Genomic DNA, 27,613 nt, shown 5'->3' with positions numbered 1-27,613 from the left:
TACGACTTGAATCATTCTGCCATTCTTCTCAATTTGCAGATGTGGTGAACTCCTCCAAAATATCCCAGCTCTTGAGCTGTGGAGGGAACAGAGACTGGTGTGCGGTGCAATCTCACTGAGCAGGAGCGCACAGCTTCTGCTCTTACCTCAGCCCTGAAAAATGCTTGCTGGGAATTTCATGGCCATGGCAAGGCAATACTGCATAGTTTGCAAAGGATGGTGTGGTCTTGCTGTAGAGGCCCTGGGTGGCCTAGAAGGAGGTCCAGTGTTCCTGCTCTCTTCCTCCACTAGCTCCCCTGCTCCCCCAACCTCTGAAACAAAATACAACAAAACAAAAGACTGGTAGTTACAAATTCTACATTCTGAACCTGCCCATCTGGTCACCAGGTATGTCATGCGTTGCACAACTCCAGAGAAGTATCCCCTTCACTGTCAGGGTTGAGGTGTATGTTTATTATGATACATTTTCAGCAGATGGCAGTAAAGGTCTTACTCAGGGGTATTTTTGGTAATTTGAATAATGGAACCATTTAGGCTAGGGTTAGGGTGGGGATGGGGAGTGATAATAAAAGGAGCCACAATTTTATGAAACCTTGAGCCTATCAGACCAATGCCAAGGGCAGAACTCAAGACCTCCAGGGTACAGTTCCTAAGAGTAGAGTGGTTGATTGAGTGAGGAGAGAAAAAGGACAGCTGACTCCAGTAAATGCAAACACACATCTTTTCAACATAATTTACTACAGGTCTCTGAAGTGTATATAAAACATTTTAGTGCAACATCTTACAAAGTTTTTTAAAAAACAAAAATGAAACCCAAAACAAATCAACAGCTCTCTACATCATGCATGGGTAATTTTCTTACCCCATCTCTTTCTTCAACAATTAACGCAGAGAAACCATTGTTCGAAAAGAATATGAAAATTTGTTACAGAAACACCCTAGTGAAAGAGGGTGTGGTCATATCCATGTCCTGGAATGGGCCTAGCACAGTGTAGTTTCTTATAAATGCAACATTGTAGACATAGATCAGTCAAGAGTGTATTCAGCAGTTTTCCTCTCTTTGCCCCAGAGGATGAAAGTTCTGGGAGGCAGTGTGCAATGACGTCTCATGGCCACTAGAGGGCACCATGCCCATTCATCAGACACTCGACATTTCCATAGAAATGGCCAAGAAAGAAGGTCCTGGGGTTTTTCATAGCAAGCCAGAAAAGCTCAACTGTTGACCATACCCCCAGCCCAACAGAAAATACACAGAAAAACAAAACAACTATTAAAATACTGATTTCGGTTTCTTTTTTCCTTTCAAATATCCTGCAACTACTTCACATATTCAATTATGTGCAGTAACTACTTTTCTACAACTGTGAACCAGTACAAATTCAAATCTTAGCTACACATCCTAGTCGCATCCAGTCCTGGGGCTGCTTTCATTCAGACAGAGGAAAAGTCACCTTCCTCCCTGACTCAGTCTATACAGCAGGAGTCAGCGTTCTCTCACTGGAAGCCCACACCCCTGAAATGAAATGAGGCCAAAACCTGCGTTCTTTCCTCATGACTAAGCCTATTTTGTACTTCTGAAGTGTTGCTGCAGCATAATAAATGACAATAAATATTTGTATTTGGGAGTTTATAAAGGTAGGTCTATGTAAGCCTGTCAAAAGGGGCTGGACAGTCACCCGGCTTCCCCTCAGCTGTGGCTCAGCAAAGCTCCCTTGAGTACCCCAAGCTGCTTGCACACTGCAGACCCCTGACAAAGGCCAGAACCCACACAACTCGAGCAATCCCACAGCCTCCCCTGGAGCCTGTTCATTTTCAGGGCAGGGTTTCTCTGGAATCTCTCTTATTAGACAGGATATTCAAGATGCAAGCTTAAAGAGAAAGGGGGATGGCAGTATTGACCAGCAAGATATGGGAAAACAAAGGGCATAAAAGCACCTCCATGGGGTGAGCGAAAGAAAATATTCGCAACTGATGATGCTCCCAGGTAGCCAAGCATCTTGCCCAATAGTGTAAAATAGCAGGGATGGCACTGGCCTTGTTGGATTTAAGGGGCACTAAAATAAAAAGCCACCATTGCAATGAAGAATCAAATAACCCCAAAGCACATGCAAGAGCCAAGGCAGGGAAGGCATGTGATCACTTTCTGCTGTGACTAGGTAAGCCAAAAGGATTACAAAGGGGCAGCGTTTGGACTTCCCCTTGTCTGATATTCTTATGGCAGTGAGTGAGACGTAGGAAGAGATAAATGGTGAATAAGGCAGATGTCAGTCTCCATGAGGAAAATCTAATTAGGAGAAAGAAAAACCTGTCTTCATACTTCCAGGTAGTTTATTCTTCTTCCCCACTCTCCAATGTAAGATCCTAGAAAGCCCCTTCCCACCCCTCACCATCCCACTCTTCACTAAACTAGCTGTTGGCCATCCCCAGTGCCCTCCACTGGGTGTACAGTTTTGGCCCCATGTGCTCAGCTCCATGCTATCCCACTTCCAGGTGACCAGATCCTCTCCCTTAAAAGTTTGGCAAAGCACCTTAAGGCAAAAGCCCACCTGCACAATGTTACCAGTTCAAGACCGCCCTTGCAGAACAAATCAAACCAACACCCAGCCTTTTTTCTTTCCTTCTGTAATCACTGGCTTTGATCAATCTGAAAGCCAGCAGTTGCTGAAAGCAGCTGGGAAAAGCAGTGTGCACACATTACCTTGGAAAATGTTTGCTGTTTGGAGCTTCTGACCTGTTCTTTGAGCAAGTTTTCTCATTTTTTGGCAAGGTTGGGATGCAGCCTTTTTCTGCCTCCCTGACAGACAGGCTGGCCGGGCACCATCTACTTCTAATGAGGCTATGTAAGATTTCTCTTCAACACACATAGTTCTTTGAAGCAAAATTCAATGCTTTCATCTTGACTACAAAGTGGTTTTAACAACTCCAGCTGAGGGAAAAGATAAAATACAAATTGGGCCCATACTACACACATTTTCAAGTCTCATTAAGAAAGTAAAAAAATGTTTGGGTGTATTTTGATCCATGGGTGGCGTATTCAAGTGTGCAAAAAAAGAAAGTCTTGGAAGCGATTCCTTGTTGCTAGAAAGTTCATCCTTCCTTTTGCAATCTTGTAAGAAAAATTTGTCCACAAAATTATGAAATCCAAAAAGGGTAAACCAAAGGGGATTTAAAAAGAGAACAATACAAAGAATAAGAACCCTGAAACATCTATCTGAGAATACTATATAAATCAGTGAGTAGATGTGGCACCTGGAGCTACTCACTACATTACCAAAAACAAAAACAAGAAACCTATAACGGCAGGATCACATCTGTGCATGAACAGCTAACCAACCAAGAGAAAGATAGCACAGGCCTATCCGCTGGGTGCCAGCTAATGGCAGTTTGTCTCTTTGACTGACTGGGAACTTTTAAAACTCTCAAGTCTGGCAATTTCCAGCGAGGGCACTCCAGAGTTTGGGGTGCTGTCAACTGTCCAATCACAGAGAAAGAGGCAGTGAGGACGAGCCCCAGCTCCTCCATGGCCAACGTCCATTGGGATACACCCCTTAGTCTATGACTCCTGGGTGGATACTGAGCACAGGGGGCTCCAGGCAAGTCGGGGAGTAATTAAGGTGCGGTTCTTTGATCCACAACAGGGGCACCCCATTCTTCCCTTCAGAGTTCTTGCTGGAGTTCCGGCTCTTGAAGCGCACCAGAAGTATGGTGATGATGAGGATACCAAAGATGGGAAAAGGGTAGAAGAAGACAAAGTAGAAGAGTGCATCATTGGAGCAGATGATGGACTGGAGGGTGGAACCTGGAAAAGACCATGAGGGAGACAAGACAACGAGGGCTTAGAAACTGGGCTACTGACATTTGTCCCTGATGACCTCACCCAACACGTTGGAGGCCACTTGGCCATGCTCCTGCATCTGCCATGCCTTTTCCTCCAACCACAAATGGAGGGGAGACTACACTTCTATTGTCATTCCCCTAACAATGCCTCTTCCAATTCAAACACAATTGTGAGTTCGAACAAAGCAATGCTTGCATTTTCCATTGTGATCCATTATTACTGCCTGGAAAGCGATATAACAAAATATAGTTTATTGATTGTGAATTCAACTGCATCTGCAATCCTAGGATGCTAATAGCAGTTCAGCCTGAACCTCCTGCATGGTTATATTTCAGTGTCCCTTTGCACTCAGCTCTGCTACAAAGGTCCTTCTTTGGGAATATATAGAAGGGAATACAAGAAAGAACTTCCCAGCTTCTTCCAGCAGAAGCACCAGGAATGATGCTTACTTGATTAATGTTATCAATTAAAATGCCATTACTGACTATTTATGAGTGTCCACAGTGTGTTGACAGCTGCACAGAGCATAGTGTTAGTTATACCTGGTTATGGGGGAGAAATAAACCAGGCACCTGAAGACCCAGGTCAAGGGCTGCTCTGTCACTGACTAGACCTTGGGGTATCCAGCCACTGGGAATCTACATTTTTCTGTAAAATAAGGCTGCTGGATGATCTCTATGTTCTAAGAGGCTTAATAAATATGGACATGTGCAATAGGCAGAAAAAATGTGGCATAAACGCCTTCCTTTAACTTTTGAACAGTGGGCTATTTAGTAGATTGTTAGGTGGTCTGTATATGATATAATTTCATTTCCTTCTGCTTTCCCTCATTCTGCATAGCTGTCACTCATTAGTATAAGAAAACAACACACATTACGTTTATTAAATTTCTGAAATATATGAAATGGCCAAAAGTCAACCACTTTGACCTACCAAAACTCAACTTCATACCATGGTTTGAACTAAAATGGGGAAGGGGGAGGGGAGGGGGTTGGGATTGTCCCGCATGCTTATATGTATATTTCAGAATCTTTTTTAAATGTAAAAGCTGTACATTTCTGGGAAGTTCTGAATTTCTTTTGTTTCCTTTTTTCCTTCAAGCATTTTGCAGTGAGCTTCTCTTATATACAGCAAAGAATTTGCAAGAATACAAAAAAATATGTGAAGTTCAATTTAAAAAAAACTACAGTACAGTGCTGGTACAGTACCCTAAAAGACTTTTATAAAAAGAAACAATAATAAAAGGCCTCCATTTTAAATGTCACTCATATATATCTTGTGGATAAAAGCTGCATACTTTTATACACTTCCTTAGAGGAATAAATTATTGAATTACTAGAAAAAACTTTGTATGGTTCTATCTAATACAGTGTAAGCAGGAGGTGATAAAGGAAAAGAAAAGCTGAAAAACTCAAATCAAAATTATCTGGTAAAATACTTTGACCTAGAAAAAGCTGCAAATTCTAGTAAAAGTTTTATTTTGACATTATAGGCTAATTCTCCTATAACAAGCACCATTTCAGTCTGATATATTCCACATGCTGACATGAAGCCAACCAGAAGACTGCCTTGTTAGAACAAATAATTTAGTCCAGCAATTATTTCCACCAATCTCTGTTCATAGTAATAAAGTCCCTCAGTATGGTGAAAACCGAGTTGCAGACCAGCCTGTAGGAAAAGCTGTTGGCAAGCGGGCTGCACCTAAAGCTCTTTCCAGCTCTCCTGTAACATCCTTGATTTTCTAGGCTGGGCTTTCTGATTCACTGTGCAAAATCCACCTAAACCCACAAGTAACCCTCCAAAATAAAACAGAAGGCAAAATGATCCAGGAGGTTGACAAAAAAAGAAAGAGTGGGCTACTTCAGCTTCATTTTCTTCCTTCTATGAATCTGAAACACTCGCTCAGAAAAGAGTCTAGGTTAGATATTCCAAAGAGTAACAAAGTAACATCTAACAGTATACTTGTATCATGACATCTTACTAAAATAGAACCTGGTGGAGCATCAAGTTTATTATAAAGATTATATGGTGTATTATCATTTTAATTGCTGGTATGCCATCCTACTGTATCTCAAATCCTACCAATAAATGCCCATGATAGACAGGAAAACTGCTCATGAGCCTACAGTCAAGCTCTGAGTTTATCTTCCGGCACCGCTGGCAACGACGGTGACATCTTTCCTCTGTGAACTGCAGAAACTTACTTGTGTCCAGAACACGGATGCTAATGGGGGCCGACTCCTCCTCAGTCAGGCGGTACCACTCCTTCTGCGGGCTGGGCAGCCACTCCTCCACGCGGCAGGAGTAGTTGCCGGTGTCCCGGGGGCTCGCCTCCAGCACGGTGAGCCGGTAGAGCACCGGGGAGAGCCTCTGGAAGCGCAGCCTGCCCTCCCAGGGGCTGCCCTCGGGGCCAAAGACAGCGTCTGGGCCCACACTCAGCAGGGCCGTGCGCTCCGTGAGGTCCTCTTCCACCTCCTCCGCCTCCACCTCCTCCTCCTCTTCCCTCTTTTCTTCTTCTTCTGCTTCCTGACCGGGATTGCCCCCTTTCCCTCCAGCTTTAGTCCTCAGGGAATACCAGGCCACAGCAAAGCGGGAGTCCTGGCTCGAACGAGAGGCGATGCTGCAGTCCAGATGGAAGGTGGCCTTCTCAGACACCGTGGTGTTGGGGACCACCGTGTCCACCTGTAGGGCAGCATCTGCAGAGGACGAGGGACAAAGAAGGGGGACGTGCGGTTTTAATTGGCTTGAAACAACCTAAATATGCATCACCAAATACATTATAGTAATATCCATTCAGTAGAATACTGTACACCTATTGAAAAGAATGAGGCAATGCTTTGTGCAGAGATGTGGAAGGAGATTCAAGAGAAATTGTTCTGTGTACTCTACGCAGAAAAAAAACCTATGTATTTTATTTTGTACATACATATCTATAGATACTTGCATAAGAGATCTGTGAAGAATACCCAAGAAGCTGGCAATATGGCTGGTTATAGGGATCTGGGGAAGGAGGGACACTTATTTTCACTATTACCCTTTCTGTGGCCTTTGAGTTTTAAACTGTGTGCACACAAATTTTTGCCTGAGCCACAGTGAATCCCAAAGAGATAAATACTCTCTCCAGGGACTGAAGTCAAAAGACAAGCAATGAACCCGAAAGGGCCCCTTACTTTGAGCGTGAACGACATCTCAGGTGGGAACATACTATGGTTCTTGCCAGACCAAGGTGGGGCACAAGGCATAACCGAGAGGCACCCCACAGGTGAGTCACTTCTCAGACCCACCAAACAGACTGTAATCTCTCTCTTTCATTATTTCCTTCTTCCCTCCCTCCCTCTTTCCCTACTCCTTCCCATCACCTCCCCTCCCCCTTCCCCTCCCCTCTTTTCTTCCTTCCTTCTTTCCTTCCTCCCTTCCCCCCCCCCCCTCTCTCACTGGAGTAGCTTCTAAACAAATAATTTTCACTCCCTAGCTCCTGAAAGGCCTTCCTTTGGCTCAGTTTCTGAAATGTTCATAAAGGATGCCAATACGACATCAACAAAAGTAGAGACACCAAATCAGATTCTACTTAGATGAAGACCAAGCATTGTCCTGGGTTTTCAACAAATTGGCTTAATGTCGCTCGCAGGTGAACATGAAGCTGAGTCTTACTGCTTTTGTGGGGCTCTGCCAAGGCCCTCCACACCCACCACGGCCCATCTGGAGCCTCAGTGTGCACCGCTGGCACATGAGCTTTAAACCAGCTACGGTAGTGGGCACTGAGCATCAGCCCAGCTCCCACAGGGAGAGGAATATGCTCAGGACAGAACTTGGCAGGAGGGAGAATATTAAATCAGTTCACAGATGCCTCAAACCCCCCTCATCAACTTATCCTTCCAGAAAGCACGGTGGGTGGTGCGTCACCCCCCAAGACCTTTAGAGAGGGAGCTGTGCACCCTGGCAGAAGGCACGGTCTAGGGTACCTCTTTCCCTCCAGAGTCTAACGCAGCATCCCCAAGCTCCTCGCAGCTGGCTGATGTGTCAAAGGAGGAGGCTCTGGGTAAGATGATGCCTTCGACCCATTATGGCAAGCTGTCAAGGCGGTCAGGGGCCTCATCACACATTAGGTCCTCCAGAAGGTCCCCTTCCCCATCCACTCCCCTTTGCTTTCTTCTCTTCCAACCACCTACAGTCTTTCCCTGGCCTCTTCTTGCCTGCATTAATGACTTAATCCAAGTCGTCCAAATGAAATTAATTTCCACTTCCCACAACCTCCCTCCCTGCTCACACACCTTCTCTGTCAATCTGGGTCCCCATGTCTGTCGTCTTCCAGAACAGGCCAACCCTTCTTGCTGATCAGATTTTAACACCTCTTTCCTTTCCCAAGTGTAAGCCACAAGGAAGTTAATCTTTGCCTCTCCCCTACAAATCATGCTAACTGTCCCACAGCTGTCACCTTGGCCACTGATTCCTGCTCTGTGTGTGATGAATGTGGTTTTCTTTTTCCCAGCTGTCTAAGCAAAACACAACTACTAATCTACTTACCTATACTCTCACTGAGGGTAGGAGCCCTTCATTTCCTGCAATTGATACTGTAGAAAATTCATGGAAGGTAATTACTTTCTTAGCATAACTTATAGAGTTATAGTTTTTCAAGTATTGTATATGTTCACCTTCTATCTCAGAAAGACCTCTGAATTACACCCAAACAATGAAAGTTATACAACCAATAAAAATGGTGGTTATACATAGCCTAACGTGGACACAATAATTGTAATAGTCCCTAGATTGTAAGCTCTTACAGCAGTTAACTCTATCCCTGAATTGTAAGGCCTATCTCTAAACTTTGAGATGCTGATCCCCTAGCGTATAACCTGATTGGCCTCTGGAACAATGCATATCTCTGAGACACCTGAAACTCAGAGCTAGAGCTCGGCAGATATGAATGTCAGTATTAGTGCATACAGCCACTGTCAAAAAAAAAAAAAAAAAAGCTGAAAAAGAGCGCAGACTTCAATTAGTGATATGAATGAAGCAGGTCTGGTTAAGACCAGGACAAGCCAGGCCAAAGGGTAAAGGTTGAAACTGATTGTGTTTTAAAACTTCAACTTTCATATGAGACCAAGGGAATAGATATCTATTTGGTACAGCATCTAAATTTTCTAAACGGTACAACTCTACAGTCGATTTGTTCAAACACCACAATTGCATGGAACTTTGAATAGGAAGTGAGATACGGTAGGTTAGTATAGGCTGGAGTAAAATAGTGACACATCCTAGAGTAATTTGGGCAGATAATAAAAAATATATTTACAGCCTCCCCCTCCCCAGCCCCGAGGATCTGGGGGAAGGTGCAGATGTGTTGGACATCCTCACCTGGACTGGTGTTGATGCTGTCACAAACATTGGGACTGGCAGTTTGATGTGCTGAGCCCTTGAGCATGGGACTTGCCCTTATGAAGCTCATTACCACAAAGGAGAGTCTAAAGTTGTATGTAATGGTGCCTAAGAGTCTCCCCCTGAGTACCTCTTTGTTGCTCAGATGTGGCCCTCTCTCTCTCTCTAACTGAGCCATCTCGACAGGTGAACTCGCTGCCCTCCCCTCTACGTGGGACCCAACTCCCAGGGATGTAAATCTCCCTGGCAACACAGAGTATGACTCCCAGGGATGAATGTGGACCCGGCATCGTGGGACTGAGAGTATCTTCTTGACCAAAAGGGGGATGCAAAATGAGATGAAATAGTTTCAGTGGCTGAGAGATTCCAAATGGAGTCGAGAGGTCACTCTGGTGGACATTCTTATGCACTATATAGATAACACCTCTTAGGCTTTAATGTATTGGAATAGCTAGAAGTAAATACCTGGAACTACCAAACTCCAACCCAGCAGTCTGGACTCCTGAAGACAATTATATAATAATGTAGATTACAAGGGGTGACAGTGTGATTGTGAAGACCTTGTGGATCACACCCCCTTTAGCTAGTGTATGGATGAGTGGAGGAATGGGGATAAAAACTAAAGGACAAATGGGGTGGGATGGGGGGATGATTTGGGTGTTCTTTTTTCACTTTTATTTTTTATTCTTGTTCTGGTTCTTTCTGATATAAGGAAAATGTTCAGAGATAGATTGTGGTGATGAACGCATAACTATGTTATCATACTGTGGATGATTGTATGGTGTGTGAATGTATTTCAATAAAACTGGATTTAATAAAAAATAAAATGGTGGTTATAAAATGGTTCTAATGACACGGAAAAATGCTCAAAAAAGAATCGTGAATGGGAAAAAGTCACATTAAATAATGAGATCCTGACTGTTTAGTAAGCAAACAAGCAAAAGACAGACAGATGCAGAATATGAAGACATGAAGGAAAGACCAAAGAATATATACTATGTATCAAATTATTAATAGTGGATATTTTAGTGATGACTTTTATAGATGACTTTTCATTTCACAACTACACTTTTCTGCTTTACAAAATGTAGGAAGGTAGGAAAGTAGGAAGCTAGGTAGGGAGGGAGGAGGTAGGAAAGAAGGAAGATTTATTAATTTTTTCTGTCATATTCTGTACTATTGTGTTTTATGCTGTTGATTACTATGAAGAAATGAAAGGGCCTCACCAATATTAATTGCGCAATTAAAATCACATACCTGAGTCTTCTACAAATGTTTAAATAAATCAATTTTAAGAGAATTAGTATGTTCCAAAGGCAAACAGATGTGCTAATTAGCATACTTCAGGACCTGAACTACTCTTAAGTCTCTTCCTTATAATTTTTCCTTTTATTTCTGACTTAAAATTCCTTGGGTAAAATAAAGTCAAAAACCTGGCTTGGCACCAACAATGAACGTCAGAAGAAAGTAAACACATGTTCTGTGAATCGATAATGAAATTTAAACTACAAATAGGTTACACATTATTTGCACAAAGTAGGAAAATCTTCCAAAGAATTAAAAATAATATGCAGAACAATAATGTAAATGAAATTAATACTATTGAATCATATACTTAAAAGTGGTTAAGATGAGAAATTCTGTTACATATGTTTTATTACAATAAAATTTTTAAAAGAAGAGAGGGAGGGTGGGACGTCAAGGCTGGCTCATTTGGCTGAACATGAGACAAGTCGGACTGACAGGTTTGCGGGACATGCTGGGAGCCCCAGGTACGGTGGGAAGGAAACTTGGTTGGCCACGCCCGTCCGCTCTTACTAGCCATGTGGCATTTACTCACTAGTAAAACAGTACAGCAACACCTACTATTCAGGGTTGTTGCAAGGACTAAACATAAAGCACCTAGCTGTGGCTGGCATGTAGCTGGCACTCACTAAATGTCCATCTCCACCTGGGGGCCTCAATGTGGTTATCTGCAAAATGGGTGGGATTTGGGATGGAGGAGATAAAGCTGCCAAACCTTCACAATTTTATCTTAGGGGTAAAAAAAAAAAAAAGCTCTGGGGGGTATTTACTGGAGTTTTTGGTCAGCTCAAGGAAAATATGAGTAACTCAAACTAGAGGTGATTTCCCTCCAGATTAGGCAAGATACACACGAGCAAGATAACACTCCTTTCCTGTAACAAAGGCTGTATTCATTTCATGAATAATGTTCCGGAACACATGGAGCTAAGCACAAATGAAAGGCTCTAGTGCTCCACCAATGAAAAGAGCTGCTCTATTCAACCATGAGAACATTATGAAAAAAATCTAACGGTAACAAAGACCACAAATATGAACATCAAGATGCTCTGAAAAAAGAGAGTTCATACTGATGTAGGTCACACATTCATTTATGTTCTATGTCCTTAGGGAGATGCTGACTTTTGCTCTGATACGAGTAAATGACCTTGTGATGCTATAAAGGACACAGGAATCCTGCACACCTAAGCTCTTAATTACATGTCTAAATGAGTGTCATACCTACTGATTATAATGCACTTAGGTTCTTCAGAAACAGCAATAAAGACAAGAAAAGCAAACGATCACTTAGAATAGTCACAAATAACAATAAAATTATTAGGAAGTGAAAGAATGAAGGTTTCAGATTCTTCATTTTTTTCAATTTAAAGCATGTGAATCATTCTTTTCCACTGAAAATTCACAACCAACACAGCTTAATTAATTAATTTTTAAACTACATGGGCGTTTTGAGATTTTTGTTATATCCACTACTTGTCCAAATATAAAATGTATTTTTTTTTAAAAAGAAATTATTCTATGCTCTATTTATCGCTGAATGCGATATTATTCTTGTTAAGAAATAGAATCCCTCTAGGTCAAAGCCAGATGTGAAATTTTCTATTCATGAGGGAAAAAAATTGAGACAATTGTTAATACAAATGTATAATGCAAATGCTCAAATCATTTCATCCAGTGAATACAATATTGCATTGAAAGGGGCAATGCCAAAGGGAGTGGAGGCTTGGGGACATTAGCCCTCACCTGGTCTCACCACTGTAACAGCTGTCTGCCCAGACGTGTCCTCCGCCCGTTTATACCACATGCCACTGGGGCTGGGCAGCCACTCCTCCACGTGGCAGCTGTAAGTCCCACTGTCCTGCACAGCCACGTTCTGGATAAAGAGCCGGTACACGCCAGAGGAAGGACTTTCCAGATGCAGCCGCCCCTTCAGGTTGTTTTTGGCTGCCTGCTCTCCGTAGTGGAAGGTGGCGTCCCGGCTCAGGTGAGCGACCGCCTCCCTCTCTGGGTGGTTGGGCTTCCACACAAACCACTCCACCTTGAGCTGGGAGGCTGCACTGGTGCGGTTCAGGACCACACACTCCAGCTGCACCTGCTGGGTCTCCAGAACCGACAGGTTCCCCTGGGCTTGGCTGAGCTTCAGGCGGCTGTCTGGAACACGAGGAAAGAGATGTCAGTGACAAGAAGACAACAAGCCACACACACGCACCCTTTCCAAGCACAGGTGAATGGGGGCTGTAGGTGAGCGAGTGCCTTCCAAACACAGAGGGACAGCTGCACAGGACTCAATCAGCAGAATCGTTTCTTGGACGTGGAACCCCAAACATTCTGAGTTCCTTGGGCATGTGTGCAGAGTGCCTCAGTTTCATGGAGTTAAATGGTACAGTAACAGTCGTTCCCCAGTTCAGATGCTTAGGGGGGAGCAAACACGAGCTGTATTTATCACTGAATGTCCAAATGATGACAAAATTAAAATTAAAATTAAAATGAAGCATATGGCTGACTGGAGGGAACGGCAGTGGGGTAGGAGGTGGAGTAGACGGGACATGGTAAAGACTATTCTAAAAACAAGAGTAAACTTTTAAAACTGATCAGAATATGCTAGGCTTTCAACCACAAAAGGGTTGTAGAGGAAATCTAGTTTAATATGCTCAGAAGTTGGCCCTAAGAAATACATTCTTATTTTCCTTACAAAAAAGCCACATGCTTCCCTCTCAAGGTGGGAAGAGAACTGACATTAAGTTAAAGAAAAGACTGATACTGATGGAACTGGGTGGTTTGAAAACTCAGCCAACCAGATGCTCTTCTGACTGAAAAATGTCATTAGTCATTAGCATGTCCATAATTTCATAAATTTTGTAATTTTAGACCCTCATGAGGCTATCTGGACCAGAAGGACCTAAGAGCTATGAAATTTTAAGTGCATGGGAGCACCTCTGGAAGGAATGCTACCTTAGTGATATTTGAGAAGGAAGGCAGTGCATTGCAGTACCATCTCCATATTTTAAAATGCAGATGATTACTTCCATAGTTAAAAGGTCAAAAATTAAAAATAGACAACACATTTAGAAGTACCAGCACCCCAATATATATATATATGAGAGGCTAACTGGTTATCTTTAGGTTGAAAGATGATTGTCTTCTTTGTGCTTTTTTTGTATTTTCTAACAGTTCTATAAAGAGTATGCTCCCTCATTAGAAAAAAAAAAGTAAAGCAAAAGAACCAGAAGCAGGAAAGAACCCCTGTCCCAAATATACAAACCAAAAATCTCAACCGAAAAGGGGAAACGTGTTATTTCCATCAACATCCTGTGAATTTTCTAATTGTAGTGTTAATATTCATCATAAACAGAGATTTCACTAATGAGTTTGGAGAAGGATTCCTTACAGTCCTTTTGCACTGTGCCAGTCAGCTTAACGTAAGTCTGCAGTCTCAGGTGGGGAAGTCCCTTGATAAATTTAGGATCACCAAGACTCTATTAGTTTCGGTGCAAATGAAGCAGGGAAAGCATGGGTGACAACTAAAGAGGAAATGGGGAGAGGGGGGCTCATTTCCACACAATACAAAACACAATCAGAACTGAAAACAGAAAGGAAGAAAAGAACCAAAAAAAAACATTTGTAACGACAAGCTTCGGTTTTCAAAATCCCCAGGGACTGGCCTGAAGTCAGGATGGAGGTCGCTGGAAATGCCAACAGAAATCACTTCAGACTAGAGCTTCCCTTTAATGTGGCAGAAGGGTTAGCATGAAATGTCACCGTGAGGCCAGTGAGAGCGCCTGGATTGGGGCAGCTTTAGAAAGACACCATCCCAGAAAAACCCCACTGCATACAGCCTGGGCCAGGCAACAGCCTGGTGTTTTTTTAAGGGGGTCCCTGGTGATACAGGAGAAGTCAGGGAAGGCTTCTGGAGATAACACTGAGCACTGCCTAGCACATCCAGAGGATCATCCAGTGTGTGTGGAGGATGGAGCGCTGGACAGGTGGAGACAGGTAGGCACCAAGCAGCAGGAGAGGTGCATCCCGGGCAGAGTGGGCGGCATAAGCAAAGGCATGGGGATGGGGCTCAGGGCAGCAACATGCAACCCCCACGGCCCATCAGGAAAGGCAGGCAGTGACAACCACAAATTAAAGGGCATATGGGATGAGGGATGGAGGGGGCACCTAAGGCTGCATACGTGCTAAGTTGAAAGAATTTGAGCTCTTTAACAACAAGTGAGGCAGAGGGGCACACAATAGCTCCCTTCACACATCTGAAAGGAAATGGCCCAAACTTAGCTTGGGTTGTTCCAGGGACAGATATAAAACCGAGAGGGAAATTACAGGGAGGGGACTTCTGTTCACATAAAGGGAACTGTTGACAATTAGGGCTATCCCAAAGTGGAACTGAGGCCTCCCTGGGAATGTTCTAGCAGAGGTTTGATGCCATCTATCAGGAAGCAGAATTAAGGCTGCACCCACAGAATCGAAGAGGGTATAAGAGGTGATTCAATGAGGGCAAATAGGAAGGGCTTGTCCAGGCTGGGGATGGGAGGTAAGAAAGAAGGGGGAAGCAGGCACGGGAAGCCAGAAAATGACTTCCAGGCAGGAATTCTGGGGTCAGCTTGAGATCCAGGGTGCAAACTGCAAACCCAGAAAGAGAATCAAGCTGCCTTACCGCACCCTGCTGAAACCAGAGCTGCCCTCTGAGCCCTCCTCCTGGGAGAAGGTGCTGAACATAACAGCAGAGTCAAGGATGCTTTTATGAGTTTGCCCCCAGTAAAGCAGAAGGCCCTGCAGTACACTAGGATGATGGTCTCTGGACCTGCCCCCAAACCCCGTGTGGGCCCTGCGGATGGTCTCATCACATGGGGCTACCAGAACCCCATCTGCCCCCAGGCAGTGTCTCTCACCAAACCCACTGGCCCTGGCCAGCTGTACCTCCTGTCCTCACCTGGCTGCTTGACGGTGACTTCCGTGCGCCCCGACACCTCCTCTGCCAGCTTATACCAGGCATAGTTGGGGCTCAGCAGCCATTCCTCCACGTGGCAATAGTAGCTGCCACTGTCACTGACCTCGGCTCTCTGGACGGTGAGGCTGAACAGGCCCCCGGACACGTGCCTCTCAAACTGGAGCCGCCCTCTCAGGCCCTCCTCCTCAGCGTAGGTGCCGTACTCAAAGGCAGAGTTGTGGGTGGTCTTGAGGATGAGCTTGCCATCAGCATCCGAGGGCTTGTGGACGTACCAGAGCACAGCGAAGTGGGAGTTCTGGCTCGTCTGGGACTTGACTGAGCAGTTCAGCTGAATAGGCTTGTTTTCCACCAGCGTGAGGGTCCTCTTTGATTTGCTCACCTGCAGCTTTGTCACTGCCAAGGAAAGAGGTGACATTCAGCAGAACCACCACACATTCCTAGAAACGTGGCCCACCCCAAACCTCATGTCCAGGCTCCAAGCCTGTTTTTGTGCAGCACAATCCCTAGAGGACTTAACATTGATGGGCTTCCTCCTAAACATGCCCTGGTGTGGGGAAAGCAGCATGGAGCTGATGTGAGGCCCCCGAGACATGCCTCCGTCTGTCTCCTCCTGGCCACACCCCTGGCTTCGGCCCTCGCCATCTCTCCCCAGTCTCCTGCCGGCTCTCCCTGCCACCCTGCAGCCTCCAGGGTGATCCAGCTAAAACACAAATCTAGATGGTCATGGATTCTCATGCTTAAAAAGCTTTAATGGGATATGTATGAATGAAAGGAAGGTCAGAGGAGCTTTAAGATGGTGTGTTCACAGGGCTCATTCCAGTACATCCAGTTTTCAGATGGCAGAGGTTTCATGAAAACAGAGTTGGCTATAGAACCAGAATACCTGGGTTTGAATGTCAGATTCTCTACTTCCTGGCTGAGTGATCTTAAGCAAGTAAGAAAGCTTCTCTATTAGAAAGGTGATAATAATACCTACATGGTAGCCACTTGGGCAGTTATCTTCTCAGAATTTTAGTTTCCTTCTTTATAAAATAAGGGTAAAAAGAATACTTCCCCCACCAGGTCTTAGGTCAAGGACTGCACCAAGTGCTTTACATATATTATCTCATTTAATTCTCCAAACAACCCCAGGAAACAAGTATAATTGCCATCCCCCATTTTACAGATGGGGAAACTGAGACAGAGACATTCAGTAACCTGTGCAAGGTCCCACACTGAGTACATGGCAAAGCCAAGACTCAAACCCGGGTCTATCTGATAACCTTAACCAGCACACTGTACTTCCTCTTCTTTACACACATACCAACCAGCAGTGTCAGCTTTCATCTCGCATGCAGAAGATGCCCTGAGGCAGGGGTCCAATAAACCTTGAGGCTGCCAAGTATAAACTTTTGGAGGACAGGGGCCCAAATGAATCTTTTCCCATGTTGGCTGCTGTCACTCATGCAGCATGGTCTGTTGGGAGGGTGAGACCTCAGCACTTTAGCCATGGCCTGTTGGACTGGACACTATGAAGCGAGCCAGAAGGCAGCCCTGTACAGCACAGGCACGCTCTCTCTCAACAGAAGCTTTCGTTCCAATTGACTGGCTCAAACCAACCTAATAAACCACAGCTCGTGTGCACGTTCCTTCTCTTCAGCAAGTGTTGATGCAGAGCAAACAAAGACAAGTGCTGTTGAGTCATCTCTTCTGACTGATGCTCAGAAACATTCCCCACTGCTTGTGAAACCTACCACCACCTCATCATTGGCATAACTAGAGCCCAGGGTGACCAGGCCTCAGAGGGACAACCTACCTCATGCTTTTAGGTTTGCATACAATTATTTACCTTTCTCCTTGAGAAATTCTCTGGGCACATCCCTTTCCTGTGGCTTTGTGGAATCAGACCTGCTCAACCAATCCAACTGTCATCATGCTGTAGAGAATTTCCAACAACCATACAGAGCTGACGGGGTGTACTGGTTTGCATGTATTATGTTCCCCAGAAAAGTCATGTTCTTTAATGCAATCTTGTGGGGCAGATTTATTAGTTTTTTGATTAGGGTGGAACCTTTTTGATTGAGTGTTTCCATGGAGATGTGCCTCACCCAACTGTGGGTGATACTTCTGATTAGATTATTTCCATGAAGGTGTGGGTCCACCCATTCAGGGTGGGTCTTGATTAGTTCACTAAGAGCAAAGCTAAGAGCCAACACAGACCCAGACACTTGCTGACACTGAGAGATGCTCAGAGTTGTGGACAGAAGGACATTTGGAGATGCTAAGCTAAGAAATGAAGCCCAGAGTTTGCTCTGGAGAAGATAAGAAAGGATCCCCAGACACTTAGAGAGAAATGCTCTGGGAGAAAGTAGCAAGGATGCACAGTAGCTGAGAGGAGCCCAGAGACATTTGGAAGAAAGCCATTTTGAAACACAACCCGGGAGCAAAGGACCAGCAGATGTCAGCACGGGCCTTCCCAGCTGACAGAGGTGTTCCATATGCCATCGGCTGTTCTTCACTGAAGTATCCTCTTGTTGATACTTTAGTTTGGACACTTTTATTGTCTTAGAACTGTAAACTTGTAACCTAATAAATCCCCTTTTATAAAAGCAAAAACAAAACAAAACAAAACAAAAACCCTTTAATGTAGAGTCAAGAAGTCATTCTGGAGGTTCTTCTTATGCAAGCTTCAGCCAGATACACAAATTGCCATAGTATGTCAAGCCCTAATCAACAGTGTTCCTGAAAACCCAGGGCTCAGTCTAAGACCCTATAAAAGTTTTCCAGAAATGTAAAACCTCTAGATTGTTCCTATGCCAGGCAAACCTTGAAACCCAGAGGCACCAGTCTCTCCCAGGACACTGACCAGTTGCATTCCCCTACCCCATAATGTCAACACCCCTCTGCAGCGTGAAGAAGTTAGAATGGTCATTGTCCAAATATCCCTGAAGACTGAGAAAATTGTCAAATTAGAGGGAGGAGTTGTAACAGAGAAATTAGGACTTAACAAATGATTATGACTACTGAAACGTTATATAGATACTTCTTTTTAGTTTCTAGTATATTAGAACAGCCAGAAGGAAATACCTGAAATTATGGAACTGTAACCCATTCTATACTTTGAAATTTGCTCTATAACTACCTTTAAACCATATTTGAAATTTATCACTTTTCTGTATATATAATGCTATATTTCACAATAAAAATTGTTTGGGGGAAAGAAAAAAGCTTTAATGGCTCCACAGGATAGAAAGGAAAAAATTCCTTTTCCCAGCACAAAGTCCCCACCCCCCTGGGCTAGATGCCCTTCCTCTGTGCTGTTATCAGCACCCTCCATAGATCTTCTATAGACTAGGCTGTTTGTCCTTCCCTCTCTGCCCTAGCCTGTGAACACTCCAGGGTAGAAACGAAGATGCTTCCTAGCAATCAGCACGTATTTATCGAGTGCCTATTCTGTGCCCCGCATGATGCTGAAGCTGGGGATGCTTGAAGGCTGACAGAGGCCCAGCCCTGATGAGGCTCACTGCCCAGTGGACAGACTCACTGCCACCCCCAGAGCCTAGCACAGGGCCTGGGGTGTGGAAAGCACTCTATCAACATGTGCTGAAATCTGTGAGTGAATGAGAGAGTGCTGGGGAAATTCAGTAGCAGGTAGAGGACACTAGGTTGAGCTCCTGGGGGTGATGGAGCTGAGAAAATGGTGAGCAGTAAGAACAGTCAACTCCAGTCTCTCCTTCCCCTTGCATCTTGTTCCAAACACAGAAGAGAGGGAAGGCTCGGGAGTGCCACCCTACCCACTAATTAATGACTATGTTCACCTTTAGGGTGGCAAGAAGCCAAGGTCTCATGAAATCTATCTCATAAAGGTACTTTGAGATCTCACCCACTCCATCACTATTATACTTGGCTCTGCTTTCCCCTATCCACCTTTCCTCTTACTGAAAAAGAAAAGAAACAATTCCAGGCTCTTCTTAGGGAGCTGATAGTAAAACCACTATACCACCTCCGCCTCTCTCTTCACACTCAGCTTTTCAGGCACACGGTCTAAATCACACACCAGCAGAGAAAGAAACACAGGGCAAGGAATGGACTGCACACAGAGAGATCCATAGGGGATTCTGCCAACTGGCCTGGTGCCTAGAGGGGAGGGGCAGGACAGGACCACCCTGACGAGTCTCCAGCACCCCTGTGCATCGATCTCTTGTTTCTTAAGGCCAGAGTATGGCCTCAGGACCAAGAACTGCACCAGACACTGGACTGTGCCCATGGGTCATGACCCTGGACCTCCTCTGCCAGCCCTGGCTGGCTCACTGGGAGCTAGGTGAGGAAGGACAGTGTCTAGAATTGAGTTTCATGGCCAAGGCAACTGAAACTTCTGAAAGCCACAGACTGTCACTTGGTCTCCCTGGTAATGCACAGGCAAATGCTCCGAAGGGCCGAGAGGATTTAGCAAACCAAGGTGTGGCAGGATCCTGTTACTGCAAAAAGCAGCTCTGAGGACGGGTCTCCCAGGGTTAAAGCAGGCAATGCTGAATTCACATACCTACAGATCTTTTCAAACCATTGAGAACACACCAAGCACCAACTGGCAAGAAACTCCATGCCCTGGTACCCCAACCTTCCGGTTTCATCTCTTTCATTAACAAGCTGCCTTCTGCCTTCTCCCCTCTTCAAATGCTGTGAAGTCCTCTAGGGCATGCTCAGAATCCAGGGCAGGTTTTAACATTAAGCTCCCAAGCTCTGGAAACTGGATTCACACTGCTTGCCAGTCAACTTTTCAGATCGGATTCCTATAATACTTGAAACAACCAATTCCCTTTTCATTCCTTTCCAACCCAATTCACCACATGCAAATGATATCTATATCAGAGCAAATGACACCATCTGAATTATCTGGTTCTTGGCCAAAAATCTGGGTTGTTCAGTGGAGAGCAGAAAGAGATTTAAAATGTATTATTAATTGGGGCCGGATTATTTTTGCAACTGTTACTAAGGAAACCTCAATTGCTATAGTAACTGCATATGTTAAATTCCAATCCTATGACTAAACCTCAATTCTGTCACGTGGTCTGAGAGTAAGAATCCAAGGAAAGGAAATGTTTCAAAGCATTTTTTTTCCTTCCCATGTCAAAATATTGTGAAGGGTTGAGAAGCTTGAAAGAGAGGCATTTTTGAAAATTTGGCACATATCTGATAGGTGGGCAAGGGATTAGCTCCTATTCTATGCTTTGAATCTCCTCCTCCCATCTCAAGGGCAGGGGGGACCATTCCTGAAGCCCAAGGGAGGCAGGTGTCCACATCCAGGTAGGAAGGTCACGTGCTCCTGCCACAGGCCTGTCCTGGGCGTGCGGCATGCTGGCCTCATCATCTTCTACAGAAGCAGGAGGACCCAGCCGCCTTAGTGACCAATGAACACAATAATATCATCGGCCTCATAGGACTGTTGTGAGGACTGAAAGCAATAATCAATAGAAAGAGTTTGGCACAGAGCCCAGCTTATAAAAAATACTCAGTAAACTCAGCAATTCCCACTCCCTTTTTGTTCCTGCCCCCGGGCCCAAGTTCAAGGCTCAACATCAGATCCGAGAACTACCGTGCGTAAGGGAAGATCCTAGCAGCACTGGTATCACCCGGGAAGCCTGTTAGACACGCAGACCCCCAGGCCCAGCCCAGACCTACTGAATCAGGATCTGTGTCTTAGCGCAAGTCCCACGATGTGGGTACATGTCAAAGCATGAGGAACCCTGGGCTGGGCTGTGTGAGTGAATGGGCATCGGGGACAATGAATGCAGGCGTGAAAGAAAGATGCTGAGAACTGAGGAAGAAAGAATATGACAAGAGCCAGGAAAAAGGGTGAGAAAGCCTTGCACGGTGTGCCCCGCTTGTGAGAGAAGCCTTCCTCAGCCAGCAGGCACTCCCCAGCCCCTCACAACCCCCAGGGCCGACATCTGGGCCCCGATGGGGAATGGCCCCTCTCTGTCTGCAGTGGAAAGTTTCCTTCCTGGGCTTCTCATCAAAACTTGGAGAACCCTGTGTTCTGTACTATAGGAGGCTGCTGTGTTTTACGCAAGGAGCGGGCAGGATCAAAATGAGACACATCAGCAGGAAGGAAGAATTGGGCAGCAGGGAAGGGTGGCTGCTTCATCGGCTGCTTTTTGTGTGTTCTTCTCACTCAAAATTCATTTATTTCCTCCATAAAGGATCCCCTTAAGTCTCACTAGAACTCTGTTACATTCTGTCTTATATTGCAGTTAATTTTTTGAAGGTCGTGTCTTTCCTACTGAATTAATAGGTATCTTCAGGGGATTGTATATATGTGTGTGTGAGTGACCTTTTATTGGAGATATGGAAACATAAGGAAAAGCAGTTGGTTCTGATTGTGATAGGAGGGAGGGAACTTATCAAAAAGTATGTGACATATGAGCTAGGCCCTGAAAAAGAAATAAATAGATGTTCAGAGGGTAGAGGAGGAGAGTGAGAGGGCACCCCAGGCAGAGGGGCAGGGGAACAGTTGAGAACTTCTCTGTGCCCTGGACTCAGGGGAGAGCGAGAGGTCAGCTGTGGTGGATGAAGCCAGACAGGTGAGCTCTGGCCAGACAGCGGAGGCCTGGCATTTGTACTTGATGCTGACCAGCCGTGTTCTCAGGGTGTGACGGTGGAGCTGAAGCATCAGCACCCCTGGGAGCCTGTGAAAACCTACTGAGTCAGAAACTCTGTGGGTGGGGCCCAGTAACCTGCATTTTCACAAGCCCTCCTGGGGATTCTGATGCACACCCAAGCTTGAGAAGCCACCAGTGTCGTGCTGAGGTGTCCGCTGGTAACTCCACAGACAGCAGTTCTGTGCTGGGGTGCGAGCTTAGTCAGAGGGTAGGGTGAGGAGAAAGGGGCAGTAAGGGAGTACAGGGCGAGAAGAAAGACACTGTTCTATATTCAAAAGACGTGACAAGAAGGTTAGGGTAGAGGGAGCCAGCGGCTGGGGCGGGAGGGATTTTTCAAATTGAGGGAAGCAATTTGAAAATTTGGTCAAGAGACTAGGAGAATGAAGGGAGAGCCACTGGCAAAGCCCTCCCCATTCTCGGGGATGGAGGCAGCAAAGGATCTGCCAGACAGCTGGTTGCTACGCCTTGGGGCCCCTGCATCCAAGGCTCCTTGTCCTTCTCTCTCCCCATGGTTAGGCCCTATTTCAGCCCCTAATCGCCTTTCCCAGATTCTGAGAATCGGCCAGCATACCAGTCTTCCTGCCTCCAGATTTAGCTACAGCCAGGGAGAGCTTCCCAAACTGCAGAAGGGGGCAGAAGCGCTCTCACCAGTCATCTGATGGCCCCAGGACACCAGGGATGTTAGTGGACACATTGATGGGAAGGCAAGGCTGTATCTGATGGACTAGGGTCAGGGATGGAGGTAAAACTCCATCTGGTACAGCAACATGCACCAAAACTCTGCCTCATGTCCTTTCAAATGATATTCTTATGGATGGAAAATCTGTTTACAATTACCTGAGCCCAGAACCCAATTTCATGTTTCATTTTACTATAAACACAATAGTTTTTTTGCAGGTTTTTCTTTTCTTTTTTTTTTTTTAGTATGGTTTTAATATATTCCAGGTAAATCAAGGGACATTTTTTCTTGGTTATGCTCAGAATTTACCAAGAGTCATTCAAGGTTTCAGAAAACCCCGACCACAACCGCCGTACTGCTGGTGGTGCCTGGCCCACAGGGTAGGGGCAGTGTTTGAAGAGCCTCTGCCTTGCCGTGGCATCGGATCGCATTAGCTTGCCGTGTAGTGTGGCTGCCCCTGAGCAAGTACAGGTCGAAATACATTATTTTATTATGAATGACTTTTTTTAAAAAAATGCCTTTATTCCACAATTAGGGCATTATATCAGTTTTTAAAAATGATTTGAGTAGGTATATTGCCTTGTCTATGAATTTCATTTCAGGGTAGTATAGTAAATACTGCAAATCGTTATAAAAAAGGAATCTATGATCTGAAAGGCCTGCAGAATAAATTCCCAATTCCTCAGTTTAGGGTACTCTTATTTACTTAACACATTTTTATATGGCACTTTCTGTACACTGAACACTAGACTAAGCACTTTGCAAATATTTACTATTTGGTCCTCACTGACCCTATGAAATAGAAACTATCATCAACCTGATTTTATAGATAAAGAGACTTGCCCAAGGTCACACAGCTAGTAAGTGGCAGAATAGGGGTTCAAACCAGGTTGTCTGGCCTCAGGGTCTTTGCTTCTGACCACTGTCTGTGGTGATTCTCCATGCTTCCCTGTACAAAAGGGGCTCCTGCCAACCTCACCTGGGAGTGAACCCCTACAGGACCTCACACTTCAGTCACACCACAATAAACGTGCTGCTTCCTCCCTCCCTGACTTTCTTATCTGTGCCTTACCCTCTTATGTGTTTACCCTCTTATCTGTGACTGAAATGTCCCCACTCCTCTCTACCCCCTCACCTATTCCCTTCCTATGTCTCATCTCCAAGCCCCACGCCTGGCTCTGCCGCCACACCTGTAACTCCCTACTGTGCCTCTCCCGATCCCAGGCCTGCCTCCTCCAGCCAGCCTTTGCCCCAGGAGCAGTGACACATCCCTCTCTGCAGCCTCAGCACCCACAGTACCTGGCACAGAGCAGGTGCTCAAGCGTGCTTGCAGAAGGGATTGGGAGGGTGGGGCAAGAGAAAAACAGAAAAAGTTCCGAAGTGGAAACAGCTAATTAGGAGTGACCCAGACACGCCCTCCCTGCCTTACCTGTCTGCTCCCCAGCTGACCCTTGCTCATTGACTCCAATGACAGGCACACCTGGTGTTGTCATGACAACGAGTGGGGGGCTGGGGTGATCCTTTTAGTGCGCTTGCACTTATGCTCCGTCTCTCAGCAGTGACCAGACAGAAGCCACATGAGACAGAGGAAAGAGAACTCCAGGTTCTCCTGAGAAAGCAGGGGTCACCAGTCTGTCTACTGAACAAGGACTCGTCCTGGACTTGCCAACAAAAAAGCCCTCAGCCATCCCAGTCTGCCCGGTCAGCAGAAAGAAATAGAAGGGCTCTGATTTAGCAACAACCAGAGGGTATTAAATATTCATCTTGACTACCCATCAGTGAAATCCCAGCAGAATACAACTACTGACAAGTTGGCTTTCTACCACCGGAGACTCTCCTCCTGGAAGCTTGTTTATTGCTTTGTCGATTTTATTGTGTAATATTTAATAGCCAGACCAAGATATGGTCGTAAACATTTGGAAAATGAGTGCTGACATTTCCCTTATTGCTTCTGTATTTAGGAGTATCTAAATAGAGGGTGTTTTTGGTGTTAAAGAAAAGCAGAAGGAAGCAAAAGGATGCTTCAAAATTAAAAGAGAAAAAAGCAGCTTAAGAATGAAGGAGCGAATGTGTCGAAGCGGCTTAAAGTCTTGCCTCAGTGTCCCTCGGGGGGGTCTCACTATGCAATCAATGGGATTAAGACTAAGCTAAATCAACAACAAAGTGGGAGTGATGACATTCATTGATGATTTCCTTGGGGAAGTGTGCATACAGAATAGAAGCATATGTCTAGAATGGCAATAACAGATCCACAACAAGTCGATCATGCCATCCGATATTTGATGAATCAACTATACGGCGGAGCGGGTAGGGTCAGCAGCTGGCCCGGACAGGGACTGGCTGGGGGCAGAGTCCACACAGAGCCTCTCGGGAGTAGATGAGATCACAGCAGCGGAAGGCTGGTGATAAATGCACCAGGGCGAGTTAGTCAACAGTACCTGGGTTTCTGTGTGATGTTGTTAGAATAAGAATATTCTAAAAAATATTCTTAAAAAAATAAGTGGGGGGGGGCAGGGAAATCTGTGTTTTTAGGGGCAAGGTATGCAGGATGAGAAGAAAGGCACTGGTTTTGTGCTCTGATGTCCCCAAGTCTTATCGCCACCTTGTGGCAGAAGCAGGAAGAAACTGAGAAACCAGAATGAAACTCCTACACAATTAGCACACTGTTTCAAGCAACTTCCAAGGGTGCTTTGTATCCCTGACTCCCAAAATAACAAATGTAAAAAGTTACTAAAAGGATCAAGAAATCAGTGCCGGGGAGCTAGAGAGAAGAGACATTAAATAAAAGATATGTGCTAAAGAGGATTCCTGAGAAGAAAAACAATCATCCCGAAAATACTGTAATAAAATAATTAAGAGCTCGGACTCCAGCCAGACTCCTTGTATCTGAATCCTGGCCCTGCCACTTGATTATGGCTCTGTGGCAATTTATTTAACTTGTGTCTCCATGTCCTCACCTGTAAAACGGGTTGAAACAGTACCCCCTCGTGGTGTTGCATGATCAGTAAGGACTGGGCAAGTTATTACATGAAAAGCATTTGAGATGGTGATAGACACACAGGAAGTGCTCAATAAATATTAGTTGCATTGTTATTGTTGTTGTTTTGGTGTTGTTGTTACTGCCACCATCACCAGTGAGAGGACACCAGGCTGAGACTCCCGCACATCAGTGGTCTACAAAGAGAAACCTCTTCTGTGAGACTACTAACTGAATGTGGAAAAAATAATTTCCAATTATATGACTTTAAAAAATGGTCAAAGTCTTCCTTTCCCCCTACCCTAACTGCTTTTTATTAAGATACACCTGGGTTCAAATCCCAACCTTCCCACTCCCTACTTATCTGACTTTAGCAAGTTAAACCTCTCCGAGCCTCAGTTACCTCATTTATAAAATGGAAAATCCATCCCTTCCTCAAGGGCTGCAGCAATGACAAAATGAGATGAAATACATTGAGTGTCCAGCACAGTCTCCAGCACATGGGCAGTCCTCCGTAATTTTATTTCTCCACGTTTGTTTCCCCCAAATAAAAGCACTAGTACCAACCAAAGCATACTAGTTGGTAAAACTAGTAAAAACTAGTTTTTACAAAGAGTAAAAACGAGCAGGAAGCCCTTTGAAAAATATCAAGTGCTAAGTGCATAAATATTCAATCAAGGAGAGACAGTTAACACTTAAGAGAGGCACTTTTCCTGGTGCCTCAGCCGCTGCCTGGGAGTCATGAGCAGGCCTGAGCACCCATCTTCACCCTTCCCAGTCCCCAGAGGGCCACAGATGTGCGTTTCTGCTGCACCCTTGTGCAGAGGCCTCGAATGGCCATATGCAATAATCCCCATAACTCTAGTCCTCACTTTACAGTGAAAATCAAACAGAACCAATTTAGGCCACATAAGACACAATGTTCTCAGAGTGGATCCTGGGTCCTTTAACTCTCCAGCTACTTTTTCTACCCAGGAGGCAACTCTATGGCACAATGGAAAATGCAATGCATGGAAGTCAAAAAGACCTTGGCTCCAATCTCAGTTTTGCCACTAAACTAGCTGGTGCCCAAACACCTTGAGGCTTGGCTTCCTCCTTAGCAAAATGGGAATACGGGCAACTATATCATTAAATTGTTGTATGAATTTAAAAGGAAAATACACGCAAGTTACTAAGAACAAAGCCTAGTACCCTACAGCTACATTTTTGTACCTTCCCCACTTTAGTAATAGCATCAATTAAACAGAATCCAATTATCTAGAATCTTCTGTAGTCCTCCCATAGGCTCTCCAGTCTTAAGATTCCAAATAGTAACAGAAACAGGCAAATATAAGGGATTTATTTAAAAAGACAATGTCAAGGCAAGATGGTGTCAGCATTTCCTCTGCCTTCTACAGCTGCAAAACCATGTGATGGGCACTGGGGCTCAGAAGGCTGACCTTGAGGGCCAAAAGAGGCAACAAAAGGTGCAATTACAATCCTGAAGTTCTACTCATTAAGGCAGGCAGGTGGGCACATCAGCATTTTCCACAACAAAGTTTCAACCAAAATGGGGTCTCTGCTTAACCCTCAATTAACCTGAAAACCCACTTAAACAGAACAGCCTCCTGTCAGTCCAATTTGGGCTCTAATTGGCCAAAGAACAGCCTCATCATTTATATAACTCACTTATTCCAAACTCTAGTACAGAACAGGGCTCTGTTCTGGGGTTAGAAGAGGCAAAGGACAACTGCAGAAATCACCGATCTTTAACCTGACATTGCTGAAAACAGCACTGTAACCTTCTGAAGTGGTCTAGCAGACAAGGTTGGGTCCTAACCACAGCTGTTAGTGGGCAGACAAATCCTTTCGG

The 27,613-nt window shown here is 45.0% G+C and overlaps 1 protein-coding gene across 3 annotated transcripts in view; it reads right to left on the bottom strand.

The window, feature by feature from the left end:
* Positions 1-721: 721 nt before the first annotated feature.
* The window catches only part of IGSF3 (immunoglobulin superfamily member 3), a 109,454-nt gene continuing 82,562 nt past the window's right edge, over positions 722-27,613 (bottom strand). For all 3 annotated transcript variants that reach the window (XM_037826278.1, XM_037826280.1, XM_037826279.1), the window contains 4 exons: positions 15,450-15,860; positions 12,260-12,667; positions 6,043-6,534; positions 722-3,799 (listed from right to left, as the gene is read on the bottom strand). In XM_037826278.1, coding sequence (XP_037682206.1) covers positions 3,549-3,799; positions 6,043-6,534; positions 12,260-12,667; positions 15,450-15,860 — 1,562 coding nt within the window. In that variant the 3' untranslated portion in view covers positions 722-3,548. The remainder of the gene's footprint in view (positions 3,800-6,042; positions 6,535-12,259; positions 12,668-15,449; positions 15,861-27,613) is intronic.

This window comes from Choloepus didactylus, chromosome 2 (assembly GCF_015220235.1).
Source record: "Choloepus didactylus isolate mChoDid1 chromosome 2, mChoDid1.pri, whole genome shotgun sequence".
NCBI classification, from domain to species: Eukaryota; Metazoa; Chordata; class Mammalia; order Pilosa; family Megalonychidae; genus Choloepus; species Choloepus didactylus.
Note: the sequence above shows the minus strand (reverse complement) of the source record. Positions and strands in the feature narration are given on the sequence as shown.